Source organism: Hippocampus bargibanti, linkage group LG06, assembly GCF_051943395.1.
Source record: "Hippocampus bargibanti isolate YZ-2025 linkage group LG06, ASM5194339v1, whole genome shotgun sequence".
Lineage (NCBI taxonomy): Eukaryota > Metazoa > Chordata > Actinopteri > Syngnathiformes > Syngnathidae > Hippocampus > Hippocampus bargibanti.
This window is the reverse complement of record NC_142739.1, coordinates 19615727-19637754: the sequence shown is the minus strand read 5'-3', so window position 1 is coordinate 19637754 and position 22028 is coordinate 19615727. Positions and strand designations below refer to the sequence as shown.

General features: G+C 46.3%; 1 protein-coding gene and 1 long non-coding RNA gene across 2 annotated transcripts in view; one reads left to right on the top strand and one right to left on the bottom strand.

Annotated features, from left to right (window-relative positions):
• The window catches only part of hint3 (histidine triad nucleotide binding protein 3), a 33859-nt gene extending 26865 nt beyond the window's left edge, over positions 1 to 6994 (bottom strand). Inside the window, exons 1-3 of the mRNA XM_088997824.1 lie at positions 6787 to 6994; positions 5708 to 5825; positions 3368 to 3437 (exon numbers count right to left, since the gene is read on the bottom strand). Coding sequence (XP_088853950.1) covers positions 3368 to 3437; positions 5708 to 5825; positions 6787 to 6969 — 371 coding nt within the window. The 5' untranslated portion in view covers positions 6970 to 6994. The remainder of the gene's footprint in view (positions 1 to 3367; positions 3438 to 5707; positions 5826 to 6786) is intronic.
• LOC148896689 (uncharacterized) overlaps positions 1 to 22028 on the top strand; it is a 246063-nt gene that overhangs the window by 204436 nt on the left and 19599 nt on the right. The window lies entirely within an intron of this gene.

Below are 22028 nucleotides of genomic sequence, written 5' to 3'. Positions count from 1 at the left end.
GGTTCGAAGGAGGACCCTGAACGGAAAAGCCGAAAGCAAAAGAAGATCAGAGCAACAATCGTGTAGCATATAATCTACCATACATGATTGACACAGGAAAGACGCACAGTGGACAAAATTTCATCTCCTCACTTTCATCCATGACAATTAAATTGCTCGAGGAGCTCGCTGGTGATGGAAGGGTGTCGTTGCTGCATGTTTAGAAATTGAAAAACACCCATCAGTGTGTTGTGGTGCTGTTTTGATGTTCACAGTCAACAACTTGAATTCAAATACTTACAAATTTGAATCCCTCAATCTTTACTGAATGATCAAAAAAGATGAGTGATGTGTCGTTCGCGAACGAGCCCATTCTCCTATCTTACCTTGAGCGAAATAAAAAGAGGAGGTGTGTTTTTCATTCTTCTCGTCAGTGTGAAGTTGGTACATTGTGTGATGATGGACTGTATATATATATATATACAGGTAACATCCGACTTACGACAGGGTTCCATTCCGACAAAACGGTCGCAAGTCAAACGGTCGTAAGTCGAGATGCATTCAAAATGGCCGATGCAAGGTTTATACGACAGGATAGTATGCAATGTCAAACTGTTGTTTTTAAAGAACGTTTTCTATTGAATACTATTATATACCAAACTGCTTACAGTTCAATTAAAAATCCTATAACTTTTAGTGTAATTTTTATCATTTTATATTTCGTATTATCGATTTTTATTACTGTTTCCTTCTGCTGACTCAAATACGCACGGCTTCCCACGCATACGCGCTGTTGAAAAATCACTCGCCTGGCTAACAGCCAGAAGGGGTCACCCAACACATACGCTCGGACTCAGGCGGACGCCGAAGCAAAAAAGTTCTACCGGTTGCCCATACCCCGCGCCCACTCGGTCTAGCGCCGACGCCCACCCACCACGGCGTCGGTGGAAACATCACAAAATTGTCCTATGCGTTTGTGAAGAAACAGTTATTTTATATCCTCATTTTGTGCAATTCCGTAAAATTCTCTGTTAAGATAAATGAGACAGAACGGTTCTTTATAGTGTAGTGCTAAAAAATAGTTACAATACAATACTGAGAGAAGCGGTTGCACTCTGTGCTCCCCTCGGTGCTCCGCAAATAAACTGCGCCTCCCAGGATCCACCACCTGCTGTCAATTCCTTCATCAGGACACTAAAACGGGACGCTGTCAACTTGTATTTTTACTTTGTATTACCCTGGACTTTCTATATCTTCGGTGCTTGTGTTTTACCCGGTCCGAGGTCCCCCCCACATCCCGTAGGTAGTATTATCTTTCGGGAGTGTTCCTTCTCTGCACCACCGTGTGCGAGTTGCTTTTCACCAATTGCATAGTATGCGGGTCGTGTTTCCCTTTGCCCCCTTACTCGTCGTGTTTGGTATTCTTTATTTTTGATTATTCTCCTGGGTCCTCTTTTTGGGACCAGCGCTTTGTGTTGTTTCTTAATAAATCTTCTTGCACGGACCTCTCTGTCGCTACTTGGGGATCCAGACATTCAATTTCGTACCGACGGGTCGGCTGCCCTCTGCCTGTACGTGATAGATCTAAACAAGAAGGACCATCTCGAGTCTTTATTCTACAAAATGCATCACAAGACCAAGGACGACGATGGACCATCTCGAGTCTTTATTCTACAAAATGCATCGCAAACACGCTGCAGAGTTCAACAGTGTTTGGAAGTACCTTATTTCATGTATAATAAATGTGATATTGTATTATAATCAACATTAAACACTTAATTCACCATCTTGAGGAATGATCCCTTGCAGGTGCTTTCTCTGCGATCATTTTGCTTAGTTCCTCGTCAATTGTGTTCTGTTTAGCTAGGTTGATAGCGTTTTGCATCAAGTGTACAGATTACTTGTGCGGGTTATTTGTGGAGCCTGATTAATGGGATATTTTAACCTTCCAGTCTACACTCTACTTTTGAACAATCAAAGTTGAAACTAGTCCAAATGTCACTGTTTTCTATCCATTTTCTACCCATTAAACTTGTTTGTTTTTTTGCACTTTTTTTGTTACAAGCTCTGTCATCCCCCTTTCGTGTGTGTGTGTTTTTTTTTCTCTCTCTCACATGGCTTTAACCGATTTTTGTTTTTTTGTTTCATGGAGAACGGCCTCACTCTCTCTCTTTCTGTCTGTAACCCCACCCCCTCACTGCTGCATCCTTGACCAGTCACGTGGCTTTAACCGAATACTGGGGGTGGGGAATCTCTATTCAAAAACAGTGGCCACCACATCTATCTATCTATGTATATATCTATCTATCTAACTCTCTCTCTCTCTCTCTCTCTCTCTCTCTCTCTCTCTCTCTCTCTCTCTCTCTCTCTCTCTCTCTCTCTCTCTCTCTCTCTCTCTCTCTCTCTCTCTCTCTCTATATATATATATATATATATACAGTAAAGTCTCGTGATATCGATATCGGATATATCGATAGTCCCGGTTATATCGATACTATTTCTATGCACGCACGGAGAAAATCACATGCAAACAGGGTCGGATATATCGATAGTCCCGGTTATATCTATATTTTTTCGGACTCCCTTGAATATCGATATAACGAGACTTTACTGTATATATATATATATATATATATATATGTCTGTGTAAGCTCTCAGTCGTACAGGAGTGGTCCAACGACGAGAAGGTTTCTTCAGCGTCATCTGTACAAGTTTGAAGGTTTCGGACGTTTCGCCTCCTACCCAAGAGGCTTCGTCAGCGAAGATATATATATATATATATATATATATATATATATATATATATATATATATATATATATATATATATATATATATATATATATTTCAAAATAAAGTGAATGTATCATTTAAAATAACTGTGATAATACTCACCATTAATATGAATGGTTTTCTGTTCCTTGGTAAAAATCCAACCAAACAATCGGAATAAAAAGTAAATTTATGCAAGGTTACTGCTAGCTGGCCGGCACACTGCTCATTAACTTGCACGCTTGCTTTCTGCTGCCAGTAGTATATTGATGCTAACATTAGCATGGGGCTTGTCATAGTGCCACTGACTTTCGACTGTTTCATCAATGGTGTTGTTTCATTGCAAATTAGAATCTATCAAATTGGGGCTTGTTCTTTCCACAAAGGCAAATCAACCTGATTTGTTTTTACTCGTCCGCTTATTCAAAAGGGGGCGTTTACTTGTTTCGAAATCAACGGCACATAAGTGAAGATCATCCAAAAATCATTGACACAGCAACTCTCGACTTGCTGTGTAATGTTGTTTTTTTTGTGTGCTGAAAACATTCTAAAAAAATTTGGGATGGGAATGCACTAAATTGTATTGGTTAAGAGTTGTGTGTTGAATGTAGCTCACCTGACGTCACTCAAATCAGTCACATTGTTTTTCTGGAGAATTTCCGTCCCGATCTCTGCCATTTGCTTCACTGCATATGACAAAAACAAAATTGAAACTTTCCATCAACACGGATTTTTTTAATAAACATACAGTACACATTCAACCAATAATCTGTGAAAATGTACAATGTTCATATTATAGAAAGTTGATAATGGTAGGTATAATGGATATAAACGTTTTACACAGTTATGCGGCAAGACAGCAAGCCATGTGGAAAAAGAATGAATAGTTAATTCAACCAGAACCAGGAAGGACATTTCTAGTTTTCTTTATTTGACGTCGTGACAGATGAAGATTTTCGGCAGACCACAGGTGGCACTGCTCCCCAGGCTGTTCCTTCTCCCCGCAGTGACTTCCTCATTCCGCTTTTAAAGGACGCGGCCACACCTCCGGAAAAGTTGCGTCCATAATTTGTAAATCACTTCAAATGACTTCTACTGAGCGCATTTTACAAATATTCCACCGCATATAGCTATATTTTACATTTTAAGACTTGCGCCGAATATTCATGAAGTCTTGTTTTCGAGTTGATGGGACGATGCCAGAGACCGAGAAAGCGCCACACAATGCATTTTGGGTACTTTTTTTAATCTGAAAACACCGTGTTGATGCCGAAATTAGAAGGAAAACTACATAAATAACGTGATGGTGAATCGTTGTGCGTCGCAGCCAATTGCGTAACACACATAAAGAAGGTGTGAGTTTACACAAATTCCCAGTGGACAAATCAGCCCATTTACTCTGGGGCGCTGTCGAGAGAGGAGCTCTCTCGTCTCAACATCTGATGTTCGTGTGTTTGTCGCGGTCTCCTTTGTGTGTGTGCGTAAGACCCACCCCTCTGTCTTCTACCACGGATTATTACCAATCACGGGCGGCTTTACGGCTTTGATAAGCGGCTTTATATAATGGATGAAATGCAGCTTGTGCCCCATCTTGTGCATTTGCTGGCCGCTACATCGGATTCCAGCTCTTAACCGGTCTCATCGCTTGCAGACAGCTCAAATTGATACGGAAGGACTTCTTTAATCAATCGCAAACATGTATGCTTTCCTCTTCAGAACTATTTGAATCATATTCATAACTGGATGAGTAACAAGAAAGCATCTTCTCCGAATCTGAACTCTATGAAGCCATTGTTTTGATTCTGGAGCAAGGCAGTGTGTCACCCATAGTGACGTCACGAACAAGGGGGCGGGACTTTCTGAATCTCCCCAGTTTCGTTTTGTGGCAGTTTTGAGACACTAAGTCATTTCATATGCTATAAAATGTTTTTCTGATGTCAGTAGGAAACAAAAAATGGTGTTGGTTGTCCTTTAAAGGTGGTTCACTTGAGATTCGGGCCAATCAGGTCCATTCGCAGGTGGTTGCAATTAGATTTTCAGAAACAATTAGTGGTTGCCCTACACTACTGTTTTGGATTGAGAAAGGCCCACCTTTCTCCCATCCAAAAATCCAGAAAAAAAGTTATTTCACATTTCTTTTGACATCATGACACACCCTTGTCCAAAACAGCTTTTTGTAAAACAAATTCCTACAAAAAAAATAATCTCAATCCTCTACATAGCCCAATTGATTATTTTTTTTTGCATAAAGAAGAAGAAAAATACAGAATTTAGATAATGTGGTGCCATAAGAGGCCACACCATTCTTCAAGAGAAGATTATAATTTTGGAATGACGCAGTCATAGTTCAGACCTGAATCTCATCAAATGAGAATCATCAAAAAATTGCTGTACAATCGATACCTTCAAAATGCTGTAACATTTTTGCAGCAGGGAGTTGGCAATTGATGGGGGCAGCATTCGTGGTACAGTTGCATTTTGTTTCCTGGTTGGCATTAAAACGCATAGCGACAACAAGGGATACATGGTAAAACCTAAAACCGACTGGAGAGTTAGCCATAGGAGCTACCCTTTCTCCTTGGGTTGGACAATAAAAAATGGTGATCCAATTTCGAACTCTAAAAGTATGACCACTAAACTACATAATATATAACACAACTCAAGGATATTATTTGTGTGACAAAAAATTGTTTTTCCTGGCAGATTGGAATTCTTTGAGCTTTTAATACACTGTCAATGGAATCTGTTATGCCATTTAACCTTTCCACCAGAAATGTTTGTGATCTTGATAATGACCCATGAATGACTCTTAGTAAAAAAGAAGTATGATATTACAAGCCATATGTACTGCCACAAAGTTCTTATTTGAGAGCATCCACATTTCTGCAACCCCCACACACATCTTATTATTTAAATTGATCATTTGAGTTTGTTGACAGCCACATGCATAACATACCCAAGGGAACGTGTTCTCTGCGAAGTGTTTTGCAGTTTCCAACATGTTTAGACGGGACAACTAGGTAATGGTGGGGTGCTCCAGGCTTGATGTCTCTGAAACATGAAATATCCTCATCCTGTGGTAAACAATGGAGAACGTTAGATTTAAGACACTGTGAGGCACATATTCACTTTAACACAGTGATTTTCAACTATTGAGCCCTGGCACACTAGTGTGCCGTGAGAGATCGTCAGGTGGGCCGTGCTAAATTATCCAATTTCACTTTAAAAAATTACATTTTATAAAACATGTATTAATAATTTTCTGCAAATATGTCATTGTCAGGTGCCCGTGCTGTAAAGACTGGAAGGGCAATTTAATATTCGTCCGTAAAGCAACACGTAGCTGATTGTCTCTTTTCCAAAATACTTAATGATGCTCGTGAGAGGTCGTGATGACAGTCATTGAGAAATGTTTAAAAAGGGCAACTGCAAACTCCAAATTGGCCTATGTACAAGATTCTGACCCGGATTAAGACCCGAGTATCAGAGGTGGGAAAAGACGGTGAGCTCAAGGCAATATAGTGAAAGCTATCTTTCGTATGGATTTATATTTACCGGGGATGAGATGAAACCTACTCAATTATGCCTGGTGTGTGTCGAGAAGCTATTCAGCAGCGTCATGGTGCCGAGCAAGCTTAAACGCCATAGCCAAACTAAACACCGGTCGTTTCATAACAAGCCGACACACTATTGTGTTCGCCTGCGTGTCAATACAGAGAAACAGGCAACCTTTATGAAAAGAAACACAAAATGAGAAAACATCAAACCAGTTGCCCAGTAGTTTCTCACTGAGTATAAATATATTGAGAAATTATATTGTAATTAAATACATTGTTCAGAGTCATTTTATAACATCTCTTGTTTGTGATGTGCCGCAACATTTTTCATTTCATTTTCATTTTGCTCAAAAAAGGTAGAAAAACACGGGTTTAACAAACCGTAGGACGAAGAGAGAGGTGTTGGGTGACAAGAACGACATGCTCGTTAGTGAGTGAAATATACTGCAATGTATACATTATATACAACTGTTCTCACACAGTGAAGAAGTTCCACGTCCATTTCATGATTCACAATCCTGCAAAAAATGCAGTTTTTGTCATATCCTTCGGCTACAGTACCCCGCTCACTTGGTGTCGCGATAAAGTTGTTCCCTTCCATTTTGAAGAGTGAGACAGGAAGACCAAAACAGTCGATCACAGATGTAATCGAATTACTCATAAAATGGAAGAAACCTTCTCATCGATGGACCACTCCTGTACGACTGAGATCTTACACACACACACACACACACACACATATATATATATATATATGTATGTCACAACAGTGAGTGTCTTCATCTCCACGATGCTGCCGTATTAATGAAGACGAGACGCGTGGATGTGTCTTTTTATTTCTTTTATTTCTGCAACACAGTATGGCAGAAGGGATGGGTGAAGTCGCATGGATTTCGTTTTGTGATTAACCTGAATCTCCTCGAGATTGTTCTGGAAACTATGGGCGGGACATAGTGCCACACTGTGCGCCGTTGCGTCACTTCCTTCATAATTTAATAATCTAAGCGCACAACTCCGTTACATACACCCCCCTTAAATTATGCAGAAGTGAGGCAACATACACACGGAAGACATCAGAAAGACCAACAGGCAAAATAGACAAGGTTATCGGGCAAGGATGTACAAAAATACTGTCTAATTATGTCAGTCATCTGACCAACTACGTCAGGTGACTGGAGTAAGGGATCTGTCGCCGGTGTGTCAGGGTCTGTGCGCTCGTCGGAGATGCACTGTACTGGGTCTGGGAAGGAACTCTGTCCCCACTAACATAAGTGGCCTCAGCTCGCACCTGCCCATCCCCCTCTGTACAAACTACATCACCCTGCATAGCACTACATAACTGTGACAGACTGGAGAAAGGGATCTGTTGCTGGTGTATCAGTTGTTTGTGCGCTCGTCGTAGATGCACTGCACTGGGTCTGGGAAGGAACTCTGTCCCCACTAACATAAGTGGCCTCAGCTTGAACCTGCCCATTCCCCTCTGTACAACCTACACCACTCTGGATTACACTACACAACTGTTACACGGTTGGGAAGCCTCTACCTCTACCAACACACTCATTCAAAGGTGTGCTACTTGTTACTTGTAAGGAGCTCATTCTTAGACTTAACACACGAAAACACGTACATGAAAAAAAAAACACACCAATTGCAAAACAGCAGTTCAGACAATTAACACACTACATGTATTTTCAAAACGGGGGTCGACACACCGTCCACCGAGTGATGGGACTGCGTCTTCATTGTGCAGCATCGCGGTCCCGGTCCGAAGTGGAGAGTCACTTGTGATCCGGGTCACGGCACCAATGTGACGGGTGTCACAACAGTGACTGTCTTCATCTCCACGATGCTACCGTATTAATGAATACGAGACGCGTGGATGTGTCTTTTTATTTCTTTTATTTCTGCAACACAGTATGGCAGAAGGGATGGGTGAAGACGCATGGGTTTCGTCTTGTGATTAACCTGAATCTCCTCGAGATTGTTCTGGAAACTATGGGCGGGACATAGTGCCACACTGTGCGCCGTTGCGTCACTTCCTTCATAATTTAATAATCTAAGCGCACAACTCCGTTACATATATATATATATAAATAGCGGCTGGATAGCTCAGTTGATAATGCATCGGTTTGGCATACGGGAGACGAGGGTTCGAATCCCACTTGAGCACAATGACATCTTCCAGTGTGGGTCCTTGGGCAAGACCCTTCACGCTAATGCCTACCTCATACAATGATGAGAGACAATAAATGGAATGACATGCCGGCTCAGACGTCGCCCGGCCAAACAAGGTCTGCGTCAGGTGCTGGGGAACCAGAGCACCCTGATGAAAAATGGGCTACTGGAACAAAGCGGAGATGGACGAGATGCGATAACATGGCTCTGTTGGAATGCTACTACTCAAGCAACCCTAGTCAATTATTACCTGCAACACAGTATGGCAGAAGGGATGGGTGAAGTCACATGGGTTTCGTCTTGTGATTAACTGCGCAATAGAAAAGCACATGTGCTCCAAAGTTCCACTCGACAAAACGTGAAATAATGACACAAAAAGTAATCTGGACTCGAAATGAATAAGGGAACTAATTAGATAACACTAGACAGTACAAAAGGGGAAACAAAATCAGATATTGTCATGAAAATGCGCGTTAATCAAGACCAATTTCAAGATGGCGCCCCCCTGTGTGGCTGCCTCCACAGCAGCTCTTTCCCTTTCTTGTCTACTTTTTCACTTCTTTACTTTTCCGTTTTTGTTTTGCCTGATCTCGCTCCATAAACCTACGGAGAGGAGATGGGCATCTTTTCTTTTGCTCATCGCCGTTATTTTTTACTTTTTCATCGCTCCTGTGAACGGGGAATCCACGCGCACGCGGAATCCCATTGTTTACAGTCGAGACCAGCTACTAGCGTGGCGGGCTAATAGCGGACTAGCGGCCGCCGCACCAGACATCCCCGATGAATTGAAGAGGAGGAAACGAGGATGTCGGGCCGGGAAAGATCGCCGCAAAAGAACGAGGAAATACCGACACGTTCTCCCGTCCGTCATCATGGGGAACGTGAGATCGCTCCCAAATAAAATGGACGAGCTGGCGGCGCTAACGCGACATCAGAGGGAGTACCGGGAAGCCAGCTTGCTACTCGTCACGGAGACATGGCTTTCGGCAATCACTCCGGACGCCCACGCAGAGTTGGAGGGCTTCCAACTCGTACGAGCGGACAGAAATGAAGGCAGCGGTAAGCAGAAAGGAGGGGGGATTGCTGTATTTGTGAATGACAAATGGTGCAATCCTGGGCACATCACGGTGAAGGAAAAACTTTGCACTCGGGACATCGAGCTGCTAGCCGTTAGCCTTCGGCCGCATTACCTGCCACGGGAATTCTCACACGTCATAGCCGTGACGACGTACATTCCCCCTACCGCAAATGGCGGCGCTGCCTCCGATGCCCTCATATCTGTTGTAAACAAGCTGCAAACCCAGTCCCCCAACGCCTTGTTTATCATCTCAGGGGACTTCAATCACATTTCCCTGAAATTCTCCCTCCCAACATTCACACAGTATGTAACTTGTGCCACCAGAGACAATAACATATTGGACCTATTTTATTCAAACGCCAAGGATGCATACAAACCCTCCCCCCTCCCCCCTCTCGGAAGAGCAGACCACAATATGGTTTATCTCCAGCCTGTGTACAAACCCCTTGTCCAGAGGCAACCAGCTGTGACCCGCACGATCAAAAGATGGTCCACAGAAGCTGAAGAAGCTCTGCGGGACTGTTTTGATTCAACCAGGTGGGAGCTCTTTACTGAGATTCATGGGGAAGACATTGACTCACTCACCAACACCATCACAGACTACATTAACTTTTGTGAACAAAACACCGTACCCACCAGGACTGTGCGGTGTTTTGCCAACAACAAACCATGGATTAATCCCGACATAAAAGTCCTCCTGAAGGAGAAGAAAAGGGCTTTTGTGTCGGGCAACAGAGAGGAACTGAAGGCCGTGCAGATCCAACTGAGGAGGAAGATCAGAGAGGGGAAGAAGGCCTACAGGATGAAAATGGAGGAGCAGCTGCAAGCCAGCAATGTCGCTGGTGTCTGGAAGGGCCTGAAAAACATCTCAGGCCACAAAAGCCCAGTGACATTGAACGAAAAAGACAAGGACTGGGCAGATGAAATCAACCGCTTTTTCAATCGGTTTGACAAGACGCCAGCCGCCCCCGGCCCACCGTCAACTTCACCTGTAGCTGCACCTGCACCAACTCTCACTGTGGCCTTACCCTCCCTGCCCCCTCTCACGACCAGCTTTCCACAACCAACATCTGCCCTCCCAACCGTTGCCACACCCTCAGCCGCCACTCTGCCTCCTGGTTCCTGCCTGTCTGTCACAACTGCGCAGGTGAGGAACCAACTGAGGAGGATGAAGGTGAGGAAGGCAGCAGGTCCGGATGACATCAGTTCCCGACTCCTCAAGACCTGCTCCGACCAGCTGTGTGACATTGTCCAGCACTTGTTCAACCTGAGCCTGAAGCTGGGCAGAGTTCCACAGCTGTGGAAAACGTCATGCCTGGTCCCAGTGCCCAAGATTGCCAACCCCAAAGAGCTCAACAGCTACAGACCGGTGGCGCTGACGTCTCACCTGATGAAGACGCTGGAGAGACTCGTCCTCGCCCACCTGCGACCGCTGGCAAGCTCATCGCTGGACCCGCTGCAGTTTGCCTACCAGCCCAGCATCGGTGTGGAGGATGCCATCATCTACCTCCTCCATACGGTGTTGCTGCACCTGGAGAATGCTGGGAGCACGGTGAGGATCACATTCTTCGATTTCTCCAGTGCCTTCAACACCATCCAGCCCAGTCTACTGGGGGACAAGCTGCAGCATGCCGGAGTCGACCATCACCTCACATCCTGGATTACAGACTACCTCACAAACAGGCCACAGTACGTGAGGGTAAAGAACTGTGAGTCGGACAGGCTTCTCTGCAGCACCGGAGCGCCGCAGGGAACAGTCCTGGCTCCATTCCTCTTCACCCTCTACACCTCGGACTTCAACTACAACACCCCAACCTGCCACCTTCAGAAGTTCTCTGACGACTCAGCTATTGTCGGCCTCATTACAGAGGGAGACGATAGGGAGTACAGGGGACTGACAAAGGACTTTGTGGACTGGTGCCAGCAGAATCACCTCCAGATCAACACTGGCAAAACCAAGGAGCTGGTGGTGGATTTCTGCAGGAAACAATCGTCACCTGCACCATTGAACATCCAGGGTTCGGACATTGAGAGGGTGACCTCCTACAAGTACCTGGGTGTTACTCTCAACAATAAACTGGACTGGACAACAAACACGGATGCCCTAATCAAAAAGGGACAGAGTCGCCTCTTCCTCCTCAGGAAACTGAGGTCTTTTGGAGTTCAGGGGTCACTCCTAAAGACTTTCTATGACTCTGTGGTGGCATCAGCCATCCACTATGGCATTGTCTGCTGGTCAGGCAGCATCACCACCCGGGACAGAAAAAGACTGGAGCGCTTTGTCAAGCGGGCCAGTTCTGTCGTGGGCTGCTCGCTGGACTCTCTTGAGGAGGTGGGCAACAGACGGACGCTAGCTAAACTAAAAGCTATGACGGACAGCCCCTCCCACCCCCTCCTGCCCATCCTGACAGCTCTGGGTAGCTCCTTTAGCCAGAGACTATTACACCCGCGCTGCAAGAAGGAGAGGTACCGCCGCTCGTTCCTACCGACTGCTGTCAGGCTTCACAATTCCCAATGATCACATGTGAAAAAAAAAAAAAAAAAAAAAAAAAAACTGGACACTTGTAAATATGGGTTGTTGCAATATATCTAAATGCATCTCTTGATTCTGCACTATGTACAGTCTTGTTTATAGAACGGTTTTTGCACATCTACATTTGCACAGTATACAGTTGACATTTTTATTTTGTTATGCTTAGAATATCTTGTTTTCTATCCTTTCACTCCCACCCCAACCCCATCCCTCTTCAATTGCTGCTGTGGACTGCAAATTTCCCCATTGCGGGACGAATAAAGGTATTCTGATTCTGATTCTGATTCTGACCAACAGAAAATTGCGACTCACCCTGAATCTCCTTGAGATTGTTCTGGAAACTATGGGCGGGACATAGTGCGCCGTTGCGTCACTTCCTTCATAATTTAATAATCTAAGCGCACAACTCCGTTACATATATATATATATATATATATATATATATATATATATATATATATTGTAGCAGTTGAGGAATGAGAACACACGGTCGATTGGAGTACGTCTTTATTCCAACTGCTAACAAGTAGAAAGAGAACCAAAACGGAAACTGCAGTGAAATATATGTGATATAAACCCGCCCCCTCCCGTACACCTGCTGGGTGAGATGTCTGGTCCTAGTGCCCGCCACACAGCCGCCCCCAGAACACCCAGAAGGACAGTCAAGGCGAAAATCTTGCAGGGGGCTTGACCAGCCTGCCACAACGACTATGCAGCCCGTCGTTCGATGGTGAAGGTGAAATTGCTCAGGCAGGTGATCCGAGTGAGAACTGAGTGGGGGAACGACACTCAACCCTGGCATGCCGCGGAGAGGCTGGAGGTTTTGGAGGGCGTCCGCGACGTGGGACCTGGGCCGGCGAAACGTCCTCGCCTGCAATTATGTGAGCTGGCTTGAGTCTGTCTATTGAAATGCCCTCCCTTCTCCCACCCATATCGAGCACAAAACTCTTTTCCCCGTGTTCGAGCACTCTAAACGGGCCGAATATTTTGGGGACGCCGTGGTGAAATGGTGCTGGAGCCAGGGGCTCCCCTGGCAAAAGGGGGAAAGAAGGTGCACCCGAAGCTTCAGGCAGAAATTCACCAGGGATGCGGAGTGGCTGACCGAGTACCAACTCTACCGGAGCGGCGTTAAGGTCTTCTTTAGGAGCTGAACGTAACCCGAGCAGGACCCACGGAAGCCGGTCAACCCAGTTACCGTCCGATAGTGCGGCCCGTAGCGCGGCTTTAAGTGACCGGTGGAAACGTTCACACATCCCGTTAGTCTGTTGGTGGTAGGCCATAGTGCGGTGTACCTGCACACCCAAGGACTGCGCCATGGCCGACCAGAGCTCGGACACAAACTGGGGGCCTCTGTCCGAAGTGATATCGGACGGCGTGCCGAAACGTGTGACCCAGGATGACAGAAATGCGCGGGCAATGTCTGTCGAGGTTGTGGAGGACAGGGGGACAGCTTCCGGCCACCTAGTGGTCCGATCGACCATAGTGAGGAGATGTGTGCAACCCTGCGAAGGAGGGAGGGGCCCGACCAGGTCCACATGGACGTGGTCAAATCTCCTGGCCGGAATCGGAAAAGTTTCTAGGTTCGCCCGGGTGTGCCTGTGGACTTTGGCGCACTGACATGCCACGCATGCAGCTGCCCACTTCCTGACGTCCTTTCTTAACCCAGGCCAGACAAACTTGGCCCCAAGTAGTTTGACTGACGCCCGGACGCCAGGGTGTGAAAGGGAATGAATTGAATCAAAAATTCGCCGACGCCACTCCTGCGGAACCACGGGACGAGTGCGACCCGTAGACACATCGCAGAGGAGAGCGGGACCCCCTTCACACACTGCTACCTCCTCCAGTTTCAGGGCCGTGCCTGCTGCCTTGAGTTCGTGGATGTCCGGATCCTCAGATTGGGCCGTGGCCATCTCTGAAAAATCCACCCCGAGCTGGACTGGACACACGATCGTGCGTGACAGGCAATCGGCCACAGGGTTACATTTGCCGGCCACATGCCGAATGTCTGTTGTGAATTCGGAAATAGCCGCTAGATGCCGTTGCTGTCGGGCCGACCACGGTTCGGTCACCTTGGACATGGCGAATGTAAGGGGTTTATGATCTACGTAGGCGGTGAACCGGCGCCCCTCGAGGAGGAAACGAAAATGGCGCCTTGCAAGATAGAGTGCTAACAACTCTCTGTCGAAAACACTATACTTGCGTTCGTTATCTTGCAGCTTCCGACTGAAAAATGCAAGGGGCTGCCATTCGTTCTCCACAAGCTGCTCAACCACCGCCCCTACGGCAACATCAGACGCGTCGGTAGTCAAGGCCACCTGTGCGGTTGAGATCGGGTGGACCAGAAGAGTTGCACCCGCAAGAGCTTCCTTGGCTCGTTCAAAGGACTGCACTCGTTGCGGGGCCCACTCGACGGGGTCATTAGCCTTCTTTTTTCTCAAGGCGCCGTAGAGGGGTTGTAGGAGGTCGGCTGCGTGAGGAAGAAACCGGTTGTAAAAATTTATCATGCCCAAAAACTCCTGCAAAGCTTTAACTGTGGCTGGGCGGGGGAAATTCACCACAGCCTGCACTTTGGCGGGTAAGGGGATGGCACCCTGTGGAGAAATGTGGTGCCCCAAGAAATCGATCTTGGGCAAACCAAATTGGCACTTCACAGGGTTAACGATAAGGCCATGCGCATCAAGACGCTTGAAAACCATCCTTAAGTGCGACAGGTGTTCCTCTGGTGAAGGGCTGGCCACAAGAATGTCGTCGAGGTAGACGAACACAAAATCTAGGCCTCGCAAGACTGAGTCCATCAGTCTCTGAAAGTTCTGTGCCGCCCCCTTCAGGCCAAAAGGCATACGGAGAAATTCAAAAAGGCCAAAAGCGGTTATTACTGCAGTTTTTGGCACATCTTCTGCCCGTATCACGGCTCCGGCCAAACGTGTGGAAAAGTCCTGGATGTGCGGAATTGGGTAACGGTCGTGTGTGGTTACATTATTAAGCCGACGAAAATCACCGCACGGCCGCCAAGAACCGTCACTTTTGGGGACCATGTGCAATGGTGAGGCCCACGGGCTGTTGGAACGCCTCACGATGCCCAAACGCTCCATCGTCGCGAACTCCCCTTTCGCCATTGCCAATTTTGCCGCATTGAGGCGACGAGCGCGGGCAAAAACTGGCGGGCCAACCGTGGGAATGAAATGCTCTACCCCGTGTTTAGTATCGGCATTGGAAAAGGCGGGTGTGGTTAACGACGGATAATCGGTCAGCAGGCATTCATAAACGTTACCCGATGTTAAATAATTTGCATGCATTAACGCCCCGAGCCCTCCGGCCTCACACGGAAAAGTGGCGAAAGAGATGGCGTCAATCAAACGACGGTTGGCAATGTCCACAAGAAGTCCGTGAGCACATAAAAAATCGGCGCCAATTATGGGAACTGTGGTCACGGCAACAATAAAGTTCCACTTGAATTCCCGTCCGTGGAAACGCACAGTCACCGACCTGGAACCGAAGCTAGCGATGGGCGAGCCGTTAGCTGCGCACAAGGCAGGCCCGCATCCACCTGCCATCTTGTCCGCAGCGGTGGGCGTCAGCAGGCTTACTTGTGCCCCGCTGTCCACAAGGAAACGTCTTCCTGACGAGGAGTCCGTGACGAAAAGCAGCTCGCTTTCGTTGCTGGCGCCCACGGCTGCTACTGGGTGTCGGGCGTTGAAGATTCCCGTCGCCTCGTAGGAGCAGGGAGGTGCGCAGCGTCGATACTTGGCGCCAAACCGCTGATGGAAATAGCAGGTGGCTTTCCCGCGCTGCTTCTGCGATCCCACTGCGGCCACGACGGTCGGATCGATTTGCACGGCTAACCGCCGTATCGCCAGAAGCGCTCGATCTGCTTCTTCCGCCAAGCCACGATAGTCGCCGGTGGCTAGGCACGTCGAGTTAGCGAGCACGGCGCGCACTTCGGGTGGTAGCTAGCGAAGGAAAATGTGGGGGGAAAGGAATCCGCCATCATCCGAATTTAACAGTGACAGCATTTTGTCCATTAGATCCACTGCTGTTCCGTCGCTGAGTCCGGGAAGCGAAAGAAGTCTGTCTGCTCTCTCGGAGGCCGATAGCGTGAACCGCCGGAGCAGCAGTTGTTTGAGCGCGTCGTACTTCCCGCATCGTGGAGGCGCGCGCAGAAGTTGCATCATGTGATGCGTTGTCGGTTGGTCGAGGGACGCCACGACCATGTAATATTTTGGGTCATCTGTCGTGACGCCTCGCAGCTGGAAAAGTGCTTCCACATGCTGGAACCACGAAGCCGGGTCGCTGTGCCAGAACTCGGGCAACTTCGCGGCGTAGGCGGCAGCTGCGAGTTTGGGCGCCGGTCGTGGCGACATGGCCGTAGAAGATACATCTTCGTCCGTTGCCATGAACATTTCCATCGTCGGGGTCACCAGTGTAGCAGTTGAGGAATGAGAACACACGGTCGATTGGAGTACGTCTTTATTCCAACTGCTAACAAGTAGAAAGAGAACCAAAACGGAAACTGCAGTGAAATATATGTGATATAACCCCGCCCCCTCCCGTACACCTGCTGGGTGAGATGTCTGGTCCTAGTGCCTGCCACAATATATATATATATATATATATATATATATATATATATATATATATATATATATATATATATATATATATATATATATATATATATATATATATACATGTGTGTGTGTGTGTGTGTGCGCGTGTGCGTGCGTGTGTGTGTGTGTGACGGGTGTCACAACAGTGACTGTCTTCATCTCCACGATGCTGCCGTATTAATGAGACCAGACACGTGGATGTGTCTTTTTATTTCTGCAACACAGTGTGGCAGAAGGGATGGGTGAAGTCGCATGGGTTTCGTCTTGTGATTAACCTGAATCTCCACGAGATTGTTCTCAAATGCAAAACATTGTAGATAACAAAACAGAATTAACAACGTGTGATCGTATAGTGGTTATTTACAGAAAAAGAGAATACAACACAAGTTCGATGTTATTTACATGATGTCCCTGAACGCATCATACGCAGAGACTCGGCAGAACACGCGGTGCGCTTGCATGGGCACACAGTTCAACCCGCCACGAACATTCACGGGCAAATGAAACACGACACAAGAAACTAAATATTGTACAATAAAAACGAAATGAAGCAATTATTACCTGCAACACAGTATGGCAGAAGGGATGGGTGAAGTCGCATGGGTTTCGTCTTGTGATTAACTGCGCAATAGAAAAGCACTATGAAGCACATGGAACTAATTAGATAGCACTAGACAGTACAAAAGGGGAAACAAAATAAGATATTGTCATGAAAATGCGTGTTAATCGAGACCAACAGAAAATTGCGACTCACCCTGAATCTCCTCGAGATTGTTCTGGAAACTATGGGCGGGACATGGTGTCACAATGTGTGCTGTTGCGTCACTTCCTTCATAATTTAATAATCTAAGTGCACAACTCCGTTACATATATATATATATATATATATATATATATATATATATATATATATATATATATATATATATATATTTTTTTTTTTTTTTTTTTTTTTTTTTTTTTCTTCTACTTTTCCTTTCGGCTTTTCCCCTCAGGGGTCGCCACAGCGAATCAATGTCCTCCATCAATCCCGGGTTTGTGCATCCTCTTCTCTCACACCAGCTACCTTCATGTCCTCTTTGACCACATCCATAAACATCCTCTTCGGTCTTCCTCTCGGTCTCCTGCCTGGCAGTTCAAGGCTCAGCATCCTTCTCCCGATATAGTCAATCTCTCTCCTCTGGACATGTCCAAACCATCTCAGTCTGGCCTCTCTGACTTTCTCTCCAAAGCCTCTAATGTGAGTTGTCCCTCTTATGTACTCAGTCCTGATCCTATCCAACCTGGTCACTCCCAAAGAAAATCTCAACATCTTCAGTCGATATCCAGCTCTGCTTCCAGTCTTTTCTTCAGTGGCACCGTCTCCAGTCCAAACATTATAGCTGGTCTCACCACTGTTTTATACACTTTTCCTTTCATCCTAGCTGAAACCCTTCTATCACACATCACACCTGACATTTTTCTCCAGCCGCTCTAGCCTGCCTGGACACGCTTCCTCACCTCTTTTCCACACTCTCCATTGCTCTGGACAGTTGACCCCAAGTACTTAAAATCCTCCATCTTCTTTATTTCTTCTCCCTGTAGCATCACTCTTGCACTTGGATCCCTCTCATTCACACACATATATTCCGTCTTGCTGCGACTGATCTTCATTCCACTCCTTTCCAGGGCATATCTCCACATCTCTAGTTTCTTCGCCACATGTTCCCTGTTCTCGCTACATATCACAATGTCATCTGCAAACATCACGGTCCAAGGAGATTCTTGTTTAACATCGTCTGTCAGCCTGTCCATCACTATAGCAAACAAGAAGGGGCTCAGAGCTGACCCCTGGTGGAGTCCCACCTCCACCTTGAATTCCTCCGTGATACCGACAGCGCACCTCACAACTGTCTTACAGTCATGATACATGTCTTGCACCGCTCTGACATACTTTTCCGTCACTCCAGACTTCCTCATGCAATACCACAGCTCTTCTCTGGGCACCATGTCATACGCTTTCTCCAGATCTAAAAAGACACAATGCAATTCCTTCTGACCATCTCTGTACTATCAGCATTCTTAAATAAAACACTGCATCTGTCGTACTCTTTTTTTTTTTGGCATGAAGCCATACTGCTGCTCACAAATGTTCACTTCTGCTCTTAGTCTAGCTTCAACTACTCTTTCCCAGTTTCATTGTATGGCTCATCAACTTTATTCCTCTGTAATTAGTACAACTCTGCACATCTCCTTTGTTCTTAAAATGGGCACAAGTACACTTTGTCTCCATTCTTCAGGCATCTGTTCACCATCTAAGATCTTGTTAAATAACCCAGTCAGGAACACCACCGCCACCTCTCCCAGACACTTCCATACCTCGATTGGTAAATTATCAGGCCCGAGTGCCTTTCCCCCTTCATCGTCTTCAGCCCCCTCATTCACTTCATCCTTGCTAATGCTTGCTACATCTTGGTCCACAACAGTCACGTCTTCTACTCTTTGTTCCTTTTCATTTTCCTCATTCATCAATTCTTCAAAATACTCTTTCCATCTTGCCATTACACTACTGGGATCTGTTAATACATTGCCATCTCTATCCTTAATCACCCGAACCTGCTGCAGGTCCTTACCATCTTTGTCTCTCTGTCTCGCCAGCCTGTAAAGATCAGTCTCACCTTCCTTGCTGTCTAGCCGAGCATACAAGTCATCATACGCCTCTTGTTTGGCCTTTGCCACCTTTACTTTAACCGTGCGCTGTCTACTCTCGTCCGTCTTCTCAGTGTCCCACGTCTTCGTTGCTAACCTCTTTTTCTGTATACACTCCTGCACCTCCCCATTCCACCACCAAGTCTCCTTATCTACCTTTCTTCCACTCGTAACACCAAGTACTTTCCGACCTGTGTCTCTGATTATGTTTGCTGTCGTTTGCCAGTCATCTGGAAGGACCTCTTGCCCACCCAGTGCTTGTTTTACCTCCTTCGTTGAACACAGAACCAGATGAGAAACAGGAATTAGAACCCAACAGCTAAGCTACGTCAACTTGCTACAAAGTGTGATTTTGGGGACAGACTGGAGGATGCTTTACGTGATGGCTTCGTCAGTGGAGTCGCTTCGGAGGCCTTGCAACGCAAGCTACTCTCGGAGCATTCCCTGTCGTTTGCAAGAGCTGTAGAGCTTGCAGTCAACATGGAGACAGCCCATCGGGATGCACAGCAGTTGATGAAAAGGGAAGATGTCACAACGCAAGTCCACAAGTTTAAAGAGAACCAACAGGGAGGATGCGCACCAACACACCAATGTGATTGCTACAGATGCAAAGGCACAAACCATAGTGCAAATGACTTTTTCTACAATAATTCAAAATGTCATCACTGTGGTTAAGTAGGTCATATTCAAAAGGCATGTCGGCCCGGGCACAGGCATTTAATGTTAACAAAAAAGGGGGGAAGATGAACAGACAGATAAATAATAGTAAAATGACTGGCTATGTGCAAACTGAAGAAAAAGATGATGATGTTCCCATGTTACAAGTCCACGTGCATAGTGCTAATGACAGTCAGAGACCATATAAGGCCGTTTTTTACATAAATGGAACAAAGATTTTGATGGAGATTGGAGATTGAAACGGTGAGGAGGAGACAGATCAGGCAGAAGTAGAATCATGATCGTCAAGCTACCGAAAGACATTTTGATGTGGACGATCCTGTCTATCTCCGCAACATGGCTGGAGAGCACCCCAAATGGATCCCTGGGGTAGTAACGCAACAGACTGGACCCGTGTCATACCATGTGCAAGGCGAGACTGAACAGGTATACAGGCGCCATGGAGACCAATCGCGCCCTCGATACCTACCGGACACTTTTGATCCTCGACATGAAAAAGATTCTGAGCAGTACAGAGGCCTTGGTTAACCAGAGTCCACAGCACCTGCACCACCAGCTGGTGCACCAGACCCGCCAGAACCACTTGTGCCGGTGGTTTTGAGACGTTCAGGGCATAAAACAAAACACCCTTCACGTTACAAAGATTGAATGTGATCAATGCAGTTTACTAAGCACAACACGTGTGTCTGCTTCGACACATAAAACGCCACAACATATGTCTCCAAAACGGTTTTCAGTGTAAACATCATAATTAGGGCACGGGGAAACATTTCTCATGGAGAAGGTGAAAACCTCTGTCGTAATGAATGTAGATGAAAAAATTCCTTCTCGGCCCCCCAGCAGGGGCGACCGCACTCTCGCCATGGTTCAATATTCCAAATCACAACACGGAGTCCTCTTCACGCATTTGTTGGTACAACATTTTTGCGAATTAACATGTGAATTGGTGATCATAGAGATCACCATTGTGCGTAAACAAGGAATAATACAGCCAATGACCAAGAAAAGAAGAAAAAGCACGATCACGACAGATATAAAAAGTATAACCAAAGTAATATACCAAGGGCCTCCAAAAACCATGGCAAAGCTCCACGGGTGATCAGGCAGTTAATCTTTGGCCATAGCATCACTGGGGTCCCTGATAACAATCAAAGCATTAGTTTACAGATATGGCTTCTTTCGGTATATATACGTGCAACAACCATAGCACAGACGCCCCCTTGTGGGGCTGTCAAAATTTCTAAAGCCATTCTATTTTGTAGCACAATGTGCCTAATTGCTGAAATTTCAGAGTTTTACATTTCATCCACTTGCAAACTGGATTTTTTGCCAGGGCACACAGAGACAAACAACCAGTCACTCTCACACCGAGGGACAATTTAGAGTGATTAATCATCAGACACCATGGGTGGTGTCTGTCCCCCATTTTAGCTTGGGTCCTCTACCAGAGGCCAGGAAGCTTGAGGGTTCTGCGCAGTATCCGTGCTGTTCCCAGCACTACGCTTTTCTGGACCGAGATATTCGATGTTGTTCCCGGGATCTGTTGCAACCACTCGTTGAGTTTGCGGGTCACTGCCCCAAGTGCTCCGACCACCACAGGCACGACTGTCACCTTTACCTTCCAGGCTCTCTCCAGCTCCTCTCTGAGCCCTTGGTATTTCTCGATTTTCTCATGTTCCTTCTTTCTGATGTTTCCATCACTCGGGACCGCTACATCCACGACAACGGCTTTCTTTTCCCCTTTATCTATGACCACGATATCTGGTTGGTTGGCCATTACCATCTTTTGAGACCCCTTCAGTGTGGACTACCTTGAACCTCTTAGTCACCATCCGACTACATTTCTCCAGCCCGAATGACATTCCGATGTCACTGCTGTAGATCCTGGTTGTGTGGATCAGGGAGTCTATGTCCCTTTCGCTCTTAGCATACAGCTTTATGGCATCCATGTAGAGGAGGTG